Raw genomic sequence first — 13,973 nt, forward strand, 5'->3', positions numbered from 1 at the left:
TTGGGTTGGCAGGATGTAACGAGTGGAGTACCACAGGGATCAGATGACACTAAAGTAAGCAGGAGAGTAAGTTGTGAAGAGAACATAAGGAGTGGGATATAGGTTAAGTGGGTTAAATGATTGGGTAAAATTTGGCAGATGGAGTGAACTTGTCCATTTTGGCAGAAAGAATAGAAAAACAGCACATTATCTAAATGGAAACATTGAAAAACGCAGTGGAAGAGAGGGATCAGGGTGCCCTAGACAATGAGTTGGTGTGCAAGTACAGCAAGTGATTATGAAGGCAAATGGATTGTTGTTTACCTTCCATTCCCTTGCAATAAAAGTAGGGATGTTATTCTATAGTTGTACATGGCATTGGTGAGACCACACTGAGTACTGTGTACAGTAAATAGGAACATAACTGCACTAGAAGCAGTTCAGAGATGGTTCATTCAACTGTTTCCTCAGACAATGTGTTTATCTGATGAGCATAATTTGGACAAGTTGTGCCTGTATTAATTGGAGGTTAGAAGGAGGATGATCTTATTGAGACATACAAGATCCTCAGGGGACTTGACAGGGTGGATGCTGACATGACATTTTCCCTTGTAGAGAGACTAGAAGGTGTTTCTCATTAAAGTGAAGAGGAGTAGACATCTTTTACTTAATGGTGAAGAGTCTGTAGAAATCTTCCGATGACAGTTGTAAAGGCAGGGTCATTGAATACTTTTTAAGGCAGAGGTAGAGAGATGTGGGAATAAGGGGAAAGCCAAAAAATGGCATTAAGGTCACAATAAGATCAGCCATCATCTTACTGAATGGCGGAGAAGGCGTGAGGGTCTAAATGACCAAGACTTGTTCCTAATTCTTGGTCCCTTCGCAAAGTGGGATTTTTTTTTAAGGTTTAAAAGGTTCCCTAAATTGATAAAGGGATTAAGGGTTATGGTGTTCGGGCCGGAAAGTGGAGCTGAGTCCACAAAAGATCAGCCATGATCTCATTGAATGGCGGAGCAGGCTCGAGGGGCCAGATGGCCTACTCCTGCTCCTAGTTCTTATGTTCTTATATAGGGCTTTGGGTTTTCCATTCTGGAAAAACACAGATTTATTGAATTATTTAAAATAAAGTATTAGATTTCATCCCAAAAGATCTTTGATCGAGATCAGCTGGAGACAGCCAGGTGCAAAAGCATAGAATCAAGTTAAATACAGGAAAGTACTTATTCTTTTACACAGACTCATGGGACTAGTTGCCAGCACATGCAGCAAATACAAATTCACATGTTTCCAGCATACTTTTAAATATTCTAAGAGCATGGCTGCCAAATCTTCGTAAATGATGAAAGATTAACTCGGGGTGTGTCACCCAGTCACAGCAGTTTCCTCCAATTTGTTTGATCACCTTTGGGAAATTCCTGGAGCTCTCTCAAACAAGCACAAGATTTTCTGACTTTCTTTCCTCAATTCGTCATGTAGATTGCCTCGTGTGCAAGGCAGGCCAGGAGAGGAGAAAAAGTGAGGTGGTGAGTTGAAGGAATAAAATTTCTACCATGGCAGGCCTCGGCAGACTCAACAAGCCAGCTGGCCTGTCCCTTCCTTTCGTATGTCCATGAATGCCAATGCAGCCATGCTCAATTTCATCAGGAAGCAACATTGTCACTAGACCAAATCCTGGTCCATCCCCTTATTCTCCTTCTCTGATCCCCAGCCCAAAGGCACGGAGCCAGTCGGAAAATATCCACCCAGTGAAAATTAGCCAGCTCAGTACTGGAAGTTTCTCTGGTGTACAAGAGTTCTACACAGTCATGCATTATCCTCTGAACCAAAGTCAAGAGTGTATTTTAAAGGCCTCAAAATCATTCATCACTGCACAACTGGATGAACAAACTTATCCAAACTAGAACATACAAAAGATCATTATTGTCCTATTTGAAGAGGCATGGCATGGCAGGAAATAATCCTCTCTTTCAAATTCTTTCAATTTATCAAGAGGAAGCAATGAGCGTGCAGCAGTTACTTGTGCTTAATGTTGTGTATAACCACAATCTAGACAGTTAGCAAATCACTTTTGGACATTTAAAGGACTGATATGAAATGGAAATCCGTGTGACACAAAAAAGAATTGCAAGGGCTGACGGCGGGCAGTGTCCAATTCCACTTGTATTAGGCAATCCTAGCATGGGCAGCAATTGGGGCTGAAATTCACCCACCTCTGGAGCTAGGGAGGCAGACCACACAAACCAGGATTTCAGATCCCTAACTACTACCTAGTGACACTCTAGCATATCTCCCCAGGCCAGACAGCCTGCTGATACTCAGGCCAGTCTCTCACAAGAATAAAGCACATTTTGGACAGTGGAGGACAGCCAATATTATGGACTTTCAAAAAGAGGGAAAAGGAAAATTGGGGACAGTTCTACAAGAGCAGTTAGACTGGCAAAATGTAAAGTGCCTTTTGGAGTCACAAGTAGCTTTGAAGCACTTGTGTAGGCCCAGATAGAGATCATTCCTAAAAATAAAGTGTGAAGGGTATTCAACCTGTTCGGTCCCGAAGCCATTGTAGATTTTTCTACCATACACTCTCCTTTCTCCCCTCCAACTATTGATCCACTACACTAATCCTCTGCATAATCCTTCTCTACCCTTCCCTGAATAAAGATCAAGCAGCGCTGTTAATAGCTCCATAATAATTCATGGAATCAGCACAGCTACATTCCATGCACTATTTTGACATAGGTACATTTAACAGCCGCAGTACAATGTTATTCCATGATTACAACACTGTAGTTTTATCATACCTGAACAACCAAACTGTACAGAAACAATCCATTACCTTGCTGGCAGTTGTTTTACACCAGAGTTCGAATAGCTGACTCCAACACAGTTACCTAACGCCACTTTTTTTTTTATTCATTCATGGGAGGCGTTGCAGGCTGTGCCAGCATTTATTGCCCATCTTGAGGGGGCAGTTAAGAGTTAACCACATTGCTATGGGTCTGAAGGTCACATGGAGGTCAGAGCAGGCAAGGACAGCTGATTTCCTACCCTAAAGAACATTGGTGAACCAGACAACCAACAATGGTTCCATGGTCATTGTCAGAGTTTTTAAATTCCAGATTTTTATGGAATTCAAATTTCACCATCTGCAGTGACAGGATTCGAACCTGGGTCTTCAAGAGCATTCATTACTCTGGGTCTCTGGTCTAATAGTCCAGTGAAATTATCGCTATGCCATCGCCTCTACATAGTACTCAAACCACTGGAGGGTATTCTCCTCTTGGAATAGCCATTCCATTAAGTTACAATGCGGGGATCTGGAAATCCACTATGATTAAAGCCTTTAAAGTAACAGTGTAGAAGAGGGAAAGCCCAGGGAAAATACTGTGGTAACACCCACAAATACATGCTTTACTAAATTGGCCACAATCACCCATACCCCCGACTCAAAGACTAGAATAATACAACTCTGAAACTTCCTCGGCAGTGACTTAATACACTGTTCAAAATGTTTTGAGGTTAATTGTGAACAAAAAAATCACAGGAGGGTTTTTAAAGAGTGAAGTGAATATGAAATCACCATACTCCCAGAAGATCCATAACGATGAACATGGAAACATTGTTGGGTTGTCTGGTTCACTAATGCCCTTTAGGGAAGGAAATCTGCTGTCCTTGCCTGGTCTGGCCTACACGTGACTCCAGACCCACAGCAATCTGGTTGATTCTTAACTGCCCCCTCAAGGGCAATTAGTGATGGGCAATAAATGCTGGCATAGATTGCTCTCCCCTTTGAGGGAGCTGACTGGTGGTAGTTGACTGATGGTAGTTTAACTGGAGGGTCACCACACCTCAGGCAAGGCGCAAGGATGAGAAAGCAGGGCCTGCATGGATAACCTTAGCCTGCACAAGAATTGAAACGGCGCAGTTGGTGGCACTCGGCATCACAAACCAGTCATCCAGCCAATTTGGTTAACCAACACCCATGCAGTGACAAGTAAACCCCAAACACCTACAATCCAGCACCATAGGGAATTGCAATAGATGAGGAATTCCTCAAACCCAGTTGGGAAAAAAATTACAAATTATATTTACAGCAACTCTCAACACTGAAACCATTCTCCCACTTGATACCCAAATTGGGAAAACCACTCACACCATCAAACCACTAATCAGGAAAGGTAAGTGGAAAATCTAATTCTGCTGTTTTTCAGTTAAAAGTGCAGTGTGTAGCTTAGTGTCTGATTGGTTGAAGCTGCCCCCACCCTAATTGCTGAGAGGCAGTTATCTGTCAATCACCTGAGGTCTGTTTAGGGGCACATTGTATTCTTCTCTTTGAAGTTTAGGTATTTTTTGAGTCATTGATTAGCTGAGGTCTGCATAAAAGACAGACAGAGAGCGCACTCAGTAAGCTAGCGCTTTTCAAGGAGACACATCCTGAGTGAGATACATCGAGAGTGGGATTGCAACTTGGTAATTCGGTGCAGAGTGAGAGAAGGTGCTTTTTAACCCTGGTAAGTGACTGGTAAGTAGTTTTTCTTTTCATTGTCTAATTTATTTATTTTTATTTTGAAATTGTTGTTGTACAAGTTTACCTAAGGTTTAAGACATGGCAGGAGATCCCAGACCCGTGTCATGCTCCTCGTGTGCGATGTGGGAGCTCAGGGACATGTCCACTGTCCCTGGCTCTTTCACGTGCAAGAAGTGTGTTCAGTTGCAGCTCTTGTTAGACCGCTTGACGGCTCTGGAGCTGCGGATGGACTCACTTTGGAGCATCCACGATGCTCAGGAGGTCGTGGATAGCACGTTTAGCGAGTTGGTCACACCGCAGGTGAAAATTAATGAGGGAGATAGAAAATGGGTGACCAAAAGAAAGAGCAAGAGTAGGAAGGCAGTGCAGGTGTCCCCTGCGGTCATCTCCCTGCAAAACAGATATACCGCTTTGGATACTGTTGAGGGAGATGGCTAACCAGGGGAAGGCAGCAGAGGCCAGGTTCATGGCACCGTGGCTGGCTCTGCTGCACAGCAGGGCAGGAAGAAAAATGGCAGGGCTATAGTGATAGGGGACTTGATCGTAAGGGGAATAGACAGGCGGTTCTGTGGACGCAATCGAGACTCCAGGATGGTCTGTTGCCTCCCTGGTGCAAGGGTCAAGGATGTCTCGGAGCGGCTGCAGGACATTCTGGGGGGGGGGGGGTGAACAGCCAGCTGTCGTGGTACACATAGGCACCAACGATATAGGTAAAAAACGAGATGAGGTCCTACAAGCGGAATTTAGGGAGTTAGGAGTTAAACTAAAAAGTAGGACCTCAAAGGTAGTAATCTCAGGATTGCTACCAGTGCCACGAGCTAGTCAGAGTAGGAATGTCAGGATAGATAGGATGAATGCGTGGCTCGAGAGATGGTGCAAGAGGGAGGGATTCAAATTCCTGGGGCATTGGGACCGGTTCTGGGGGAGGTGGGACCAGTACAAACCGGACGGTCTGGGCAGGACTGGAACCGATGTCCTAGGGGGGGGGGGGTGTTTTCTAGAGCTGTTGGGGAGGGTTTAAACTAATGTGGCAGGGGGATGGGAACCGATGCAGGAAGTTGGAAGGTAGTAAAACAGGGACAGAAGCAAAAGGAAGTAAGGGGAAAAGTGCAAGGCAGAGAAGACATAGTCAAAAATCTAAAAGGGCGACAGTACAAGGTACAGTGACTGAGGGGAGCTCAGTGAATAGGCCCAGTAATAACAAAAGGAATAAAACTGGATATGTTAAGATTCAAAACAGAGGTAAAAAAACCAACATAAGTGTACTTTATTCGGAATAAAGTAAATAGTTGATGGCACAAATCATCGTAAATGGCTATGATTTAGTGGTCATTACTGAAACATGGTTAAAGGATGGTCACGACTGGGAGTTAAATATCCAAGGGTATCAAACTATTCGGAAGGACAGAATGGATGGTAAGGGAGGTGGTGTTGCTCTGTTATTTAAGGATGACATCCGGGCAATAGTAAGGGATGACATCGGTGCTATGGAGGATAAGGTTGAATCCATTTGGGTGGAAATCAGGAATAGTAAGGCGAAAAAGTCACTGATAGGAGTAGTCTATCGGCCACCAAAAATAGTAACGTTATGTTGGGGCAGGCAATAAACAAAGAAATAACTGATGCATGTAGAAATGGTACAGCAGTTATCATGGGGGATTTTAATCAACATGTCGATTGGTTTAACCTGGTCGGTCAAGGCAACCTTGAGGAGGAGTGTAGTCTATCGGCCACCAAATAGTAACATTATGGTGGGGCAGGCAATAAACAAAGAAATAACTGATGCATGTAGAAATGGTACAGCAGTTATCATGGGGGATTTTAATCTACATGTCGATTGGTTTAACCTGGTCGGTCAAGGCAACCTTGAGGAGGAGTTTTAATAATGGGAAATGAGGAAATGGCTGAGGAACTGAACAGGTTTTTTGGGTCGGTCTTCACAGTGGAAGACACAAATAACATGCCAGCGACTGATAGAAATGAGGCTATGACAGGTGAGGACCTTGAGAGGATTGTTATCACTAAGGAGGTAGTGATGGGCAAGTTAATGGGGCTAAAGGTAGACAAGTCTCCTGGCCCTGATGGAATGCATCCCAGAGTGCTAAAAGAGATGGCTAGGGAAATTGCAGATGCACTAGTGATAATTTACCGAAATTCACTAGACTCTGGGGTGGTCCCGGTGGATTGGAAATTAGCAAACGTGACACCACTGTTTAAAAAAGGAGGTAGGCAGAAAGCAGGAAATTATAGGCCAGTGAGCTTAACTTCGGTAGTAGGGAAGATGCTGGAATCTATCATCAAGGAAGAAATAGCGAGGCATCTGGATAGAAATTGTCCCATTGGGCAGCGCAGCATGGGTTCATTAAGGGCAGGTCATGCCTAACTAATTTAGTGGAATTTTTTGAGGACATTACCAGTGCAGTAGATAACGGGGAGCCGATGGATGTGGTATATCTGGATTTCCAGAAAGCCTTTGACAAGGTGCCACACAAAAGGTTGCTGCATAAGATAAAGATGCATGGCATTAAGGGTAAAGTAGTAGCATGGATAGAGGATTGGTTAATTAATAGAAAGCAAAGAGTGGGGATTAATGGGTGTTTCTCTGGTTGGCAATCAGTAGCTAGTGGTGTCCCTCAGGGATCCGTGTTGGGCCCACAATTGTTCACAATTTACATAAATGATTTGGAGTTGGGGACCAAGGGCAATGTGTCCAAGTTTGCAGATGACACTAAGATGAGTGGTAAAGCGAAAAGTGCAGAGGATACTGGAAGTCTGCAGAGGGATTTGGATAGGTTAAGTGAATGGGCTAGGGTCTGGCAGATGGAATACAATGTTGACAAATGTGAGGTTATCCATTTTGGTAGGAATAACAGCAAACGGGATTATTATTTAAACGATAAAATATTAAAGCATGCCGCTGTGCAGAGAGAATTGGGTGTGCTAGTGCATGAGTCACAGAAGGTTGGTTTACAGGTGCAACAGGTGATTAAGGCGGCAAATGGAATTTTGTCCTTCATTGCTAGAGGGATGGAGTTTAAGACTAGGGAGATTATGTTGCAATTGTATAAGGTGTTAGTGAGGCCACACCTGGAGTATTGTGTTCAGTTTTGGTCTCCTTACTTGAGAAAGGACGTACTGGCACTGGAGGGTGTGCAGAGGAGATTCACTAGGTTAATCCCAGAGCTGAAGGGGTTGGATTATGAGGAGAGGTTGAGTAGACTGGGACTGTACTCATTGGAATTTAGAAGGATGAGGGGGGATCTTATAGAAACATTTCAAATTATGAAGGGAATAGATAGGATAGATGCGGGCAGGTTGTTTCCACTGGCGGGTGAAAGCAGAACTAGGGGACATAGCCTCAAAATAAGGGGAAGTAGATTTAGGACTGAGTTTAGGAGGAACTTCTTCACCCAAAGGGTTGTGAATCTATGGAATTCCTTGCCCAGTGAAGCAGTTGAGGCTCCTTCATTACATGTTTTTAAGGTAAAGATAGATAGTTTTTTGAAGAATAAAGGGATTAAGGGTTATGGTGTTCGGGCCGGAAAGTGGAGCTGAGTCCACAAAAGATCAGCCATGATCTCATTGAATGGCGGAGCAGGCTCGAGGGGCCAGATGGCCTACTCCTGCTCCTAGTTCTTATGTTCTTATTCTGTAAGGCTTCACATCCACCCCAATTTCTTATTTAGCAACCTCTTAGCAATGGAGACTAGTGCCCATTGCAAATTTGACACCCCCATTCCCAGCACAGATTAGTCAAAAACAAACTGATTTTAAACACACAGCTTTGAATGTTTCTAATGGCAACATGCCATTATGAAGGAATTTCTCCCTTGATACAAGAAGTCACGCATTCTTCCATTTTACACCTGATCAAGTGTCATTGGTAGGAGTAAAAGCAGGAGCCTCTGCTTAAATGACGTTCAATTAATCAACTAAGACTTTCAGTGCAAAATTGAACCAAATACCCGTAACTCATCATTTCCAGTCTTACAATTCAACTCCCCAAAGACCATGACAAGTTCACGAGTGCAAATTTGGAGGAAAAACAAATCCACACAGCACAAGGGCACACAGACACCCAAGAACAGCAAACAGCAAAAAGAGCCACATACTTACACGGAGTTGAACAGGTACGCACGTCCCTGGCTGCCTTGGAACGACTGAGAAAGAGAAAGCGGTAAAGATAAACATGTTTGAGGCTAAAAGGAACCAGAGACTACAGTCCAAAGTTCACCCTGCATAGAAAATAGCTGAACTATATCTTTGTACTAAAAAGCTACAGAGACCATTAAGCATATCTGTTCCGATGCACATAATCAAGAGGCTGGTCAGCGAGAGAGAAACCACTTGTTCATTACAAAAATATACTCTAATGACAATGTTCTAGTTTTATAAAACTACGGCTCTCAACAAAATCCTTTTTTTCCCCCTTTTTTAAAATTTAGAGTAGCAATTTTTTCCCAATTAAGGGACAATTAAGCGTGGCCAATCCGCCTGCCTTACACATCTTTGGGCTGTGAGGGAGAGACAATCGCAGACACGGGGAGAATGTGCAAACTCCACACGGACAGTGACACCGGGCCAGGATCAAACCTGGGACTCAACAAAATCCTGACCAGCTTCACAGCAACTACCCATCATACTTTAACACCACCTGTTATGCACTCAGAAACCAAATAATGTCTTTAAGATGGCAGATGACACCTGAAACGTTAGCGCACCTTTTCCACATGCTAGCAGGTACACTTTTAGGATCAATTACCATGCCTAGCAGGGAATACCCAAACACACACCCGGCATCTGTATCAGCATTTCAGCGATGTTTGAAGATATTCACAATGTGGAGCGCTATAATAGTCATATTAACACATTTGAAATACTTCAAAAGAACTGAAATCAGAATTTGCTGTTTAAATTGCAGAAAATCACCAAACTAATCACTAGAATAGATAATTTGCAAAAAAATGAGGCTGTTTACAGCAAAAAGGGAATTCTTAAGGTGGGTGACCAAACATCTAACCCAGTTTAATTTTGTATCCCAATTCAAAAATTGACAAACTGAAACTTGTGATAGAGATTCCAGAGTCAGACAATAGATGTGCAATGCCAGCATGGAAATCTATAGCACAGAATAATTGATGACTTTCCCTTATTTTGTAATCACTCCTTCCTTCTTTTAGTAGTTTTTATAAACGGTTCCCACCGAATACTTGGCCAGATTGATTGTCTGCAGGTCCTCCAAAGACATTTGAGACCTGCAATTTCTTGCAATATTGAACAATTCTAATAAGCACAAGCAGTCAGAAGTACACAGTGCTTGCACCATGTAACCATCTCCAGTTACCAGACATTCAATTCTCCTGTGATTATTATGGGCTGCACACTGTCAATTTTATAACCACATCATCCATTAATAGGCTGGCACAAGTATTTGTTTTTGTTGCTGAAAATCTGCCAAACTTGGATGAGAGGCAGGCTTCACCTGGGAATAAAATCCACTCCATGATCAGCGAGCGATTCTGATTGGTTCCAGATTACATAATCTTTCCATGACCAACAGGAAATCCACACCTCTCCTGGCAGTGCAAGGTTACAGTTGGGAGTGCCCAGAACTTCTCCAGTGCAACATCCTAGTCAGCTAATCTGTGGGGAGAGGGCAGCTTCTCATCACAACAGTGCCAAGTTTCCACACTGTATTCTCAAAACATAGGCTAATGAAGCAATGCATATGACAGAGAACTATTTCACTGTAAAGAACATTGCCAAGTGCTAATTATTTGGGTAGTAATGAAGAACACCAAACATTTCAAAGATACTCCAATTTTAAAGTTGGAGTGACTAGTATTCTTGGGATCCACATTTATAAAAGGTCACCAACAGCCAAATCCAGTGTCACAGGTCGGCCTCTGACCCAATTACAAGAGCCACCCACCCACATCCGTGAGCCGTGAAGGTGGAGTGTATCACATGCTGTACTTGCTTTTTTTGGAAGATGTTACAACTCACCAACAAAACTGGCATGGAAATCATCCATCACTCATTTTATGCAAACCATTGGTGTCAGTGGAATTTAAAATTCCCAATACACCTGTGGGTGTATCCAAGCCAAGTACTGCTAAGCTACAGCCTCATACCCATTTGGTAATAAAAGTGCAGACCATACTGCAGACACTGGGAAGTGCAAACAGATATTGGGAAAGGTCTAGGTGCATGGGCTTACTTTGTCCTACTGGCTCTTGGTACAGACTTGTATGGCATGGCAGACTGAACATACCCAACATTGGTGCTGTAACCTTAGCCTGCAAGAGAAAAGATAACTATGTCCAAGTCTGTGCAATCAGCTTTCTTCCCAAAACATTGAGCACAATCGGATCAATAAACAGAACAGAGTGGCCCAACAGCAGAGTGCCTCGGTCATACTAATGAAAGATCACAGCAACTATGACATCTTACAAACTCCCAGAGACTCAAGCCGCTAACTAAATGCAGCACAGTATCAACTATTTTGCCAGATCATCAACAATTTTTTTAAAAACTGCTGTGGTGTGGTGCACATCCTGTCAGAAATGCTCTAGTTACCATTTCCACAATCTTTTCATTCACCTCATGTTATGAACATCCTTACACGGTGTTGCATTATTTGTTTACCTACTCAAACTGCTTTATCATATGCCTTGCTGAGAACATGCAAGTGCTTTGCAAAAGGAGGTAGTCTGGAATGGGAGACTGGAAAAACATAGGAAGAGCACCAAAAGCATTAATTGAGAAAGATGATTTATTTTTCTTTAAAAGTGCTGCTTTTGAAGAGCTAGAGATCGCAAGAGAAAGTGATGCAGCAAGAATACGGAGAAGAAGCAAGTAGCTTCATGGAGTTGGAGAGCTACATAAATACAGCCAACACTGGTGCACTGGAGCAAGTTCAAAGGCAACGTTTGAAGTATTCATAGAACTGTTCATTCACAGGGGAAAACAAAATGTTAGAGACTTGCATCAGGAGGCATGGGAAACAATAAATGGAGCAATGGGTCAGCTACATGAATTGCCAGCATTGACCCTTCCTTCTCAGGCCAAGTGATGCCTGCAAGGATGCCCACTGCACTGCTACACTTCTCTCTCCCACACCAAAACAAAGGTCCTGTGATTAGGCTTCAGAATTTCCAGTCATGACTGAATCTTACTGGTATAGGCCAGTTCTATCTCATGTCTGAAGTTGGATTTCATCAGTGGACCTTCACATCAACAGTTCCCACAATCAGTGTGCACATCTGCATGAGTGACAGAAAATGCACCAGCTGCTGCAACCAGTGAAAGTCAGACAGCAAACACCCATTTGGTGTATAGTCACTTCGGTGGTTCATCTATTTCATTGATTCTTACTGTGCAGAAGGAGACCATTTGGCCCATCATGTCTGCACGAGCCTCTGAAAGAACACCCTACCCCCGTAATTCCACCTAACCTTTTGAACACTAAGGGACAAAATAACACAGCCAATCCACCTAACCTACACATTTTTGGACAGCGAGTGGATAGGAAACCCACGCATACACAGAGAGAAAGTGCAAACTCCACACAGTCACCCAAGGCCACAAATGAATCTGGGTCCTTGGCACAGTGAGGCAGCAGTGCTAACCACTGTGCCACCCCACCCAGAGAACAGCAATATTGGAAAAAAATATGAGCCAATAGCTAGTGGACAGAGGCTGCACTGGCCAATAAGTTCAGATGATCTGAAGGCATTTGCCCGAATTCCAGGCGATTACATTCAAGGTGAATAGGTTAATTGACACTCCTCCCACTGCACTGTGACGCACAAGACACATGGGGACTCAAAAATATATCCTTTCAGAGAACAGATTCCACACATTTCTTTGAGTTTGTTGCTAACCACATCGCACGCTACAACATTGTGAAGTCTCAGAGCCATAGCAGGAAAGCCTAGCATACCCAGGCATCCATGTCATTAACAATTTTGCAAGATCAATAACAAATGAAAAAAAAAAAGAGGATTAATCAGACAGGGAGAGGACACGCTCCCACACAGGATATGCTCCCACACAGACACAGGAATTACAAAAGGTGAATGAGATTGCGGGGAAGTGGCGAACACTGTTTTTCTCCCCCAATCTCAATCTGTGGGAAATTAGATGTTGCAACATTCCCAACTACTAGGCAACAGAAGTGTAGATAAACAATGAGGAACTCCACATAGGATGAGGGATGGGTGAAAAGAGAGAGTAATGGCAGAAATGCGAAACTTAGCTATTCGGTCCTTTGAGCAAAGGACAAGTAATTAAAGCAAAACAGAGAACAGGAACATGTTTCAAGTGTTGGAATCTGCAATTGTTTGAAGAATATTGCTGCAGGGCCAGAGTTGACTGGATACCAAGCAGCAGAGTAGGCCCACATCAGCGAGTGCAAAAAAGGCAGGGAACCACGTGAAGCCCCAATAGCTTCAAATCTAACCTCCATCATGTGGAAACTGTTACTCATGTCAAACAGACTTCAAGCACAGTAAATATCCCCATAACTGTGGAGCACTGGGATAAATATAGAAGCATTCCTGGGCAGTAAGAGGCTGCTATTTGTATTGGCCACGGTAAGTCAGTAATCACATAAAAGAGAGCGGCACAGCAGGAAAAGGTGCTGCTAATATGGAAAAAGCCTTTTCTTACTGATACCACAAGTCCAATTTTCTGTCCCAAAACTGCTTACTATCACTCCATCAGATCACTCCCCCTTTCTCACCCCAAGAAGCAATAGCAAAGTTACCTCATTTGGATCACACCCATCTAAATGTTACTTAGACCGGGGTCCTCAAATACCTATTCAGTCTTCCACAGAGCAGCAGAATTCCAACTATCCTCAATGTACATGTTTCAAACTTTTGAAATTGTTTTCAGCACATCAGCAGAGTGGAATGCACTGATCATCAAGATCCTCACAGGCACAGACGAAGAAAAACCCAGCAGTAAACAAGAGCGCAACACCTACAATCAGGCAGTAATGTCACTTGAGGTTAGGAACAGCAACTGCTCTTGTATTTCCAGGATTCTCTTTCCCCACTCTTCCGCAATACCTGCCACATGTTGACTCTTGCCAACACACATTTGTGAAGGTTTGGTCTGATCTTTGGTAAAATCATTCAAGTTCATATTTTGAACCTTGGCAGTGTTTGCCAGCAGGCTGTTCAACTGCAAGAGACACAGTCAGACTGAACCCTACAGCAAAAGGAGGCAGCCACTGGGCACATTGTACCAGTGTTGGTTCGCTGTGACAGGACAGCCAATTAGTCACATTTCTCATTTAACAAATTCCTTTTCAATTCAGTTCCTTCCTTTTCAATTCAGGGCATTTCATCAGAACTCACTACATAAAACAAATCTAATCTCACCTCTGATTCTTTTATCAATTATCTAATGTGTCCCATCTGTTATTGAGCACCCTCCAGCAGTTTCTCCCCATCTACTC

The 13,973-nt window shown here is 43.3% G+C and overlaps 1 protein-coding gene across 3 annotated transcripts in view; it reads right to left on the reverse strand.

Annotated features, from left to right (window-relative positions):
• Positions 1–13,973, reverse strand: part of ypel1 (yippee-like 1) — a 69,533-nt gene that overhangs the window by 21,793 nt on the left and 33,767 nt on the right. For all 3 annotated transcript variants that reach the window (XM_038793130.1, XM_038793141.1, XM_038793150.1), the window contains exon 3: positions 8,621–8,664. In XM_038793130.1, the coding sequence (XP_038649058.1) occupies positions 8,621–8,664 (44 nt within the window). The remainder of the gene's footprint in view (positions 1–8,620; positions 8,665–13,973) is intronic.

Source organism: Scyliorhinus canicula, chromosome 1, assembly GCF_902713615.1.
Source record: "Scyliorhinus canicula chromosome 1, sScyCan1.1, whole genome shotgun sequence".
In the NCBI taxonomy this organism is placed as follows: domain Eukaryota; kingdom Metazoa; phylum Chordata; class Chondrichthyes; order Carcharhiniformes; family Scyliorhinidae; genus Scyliorhinus; species Scyliorhinus canicula.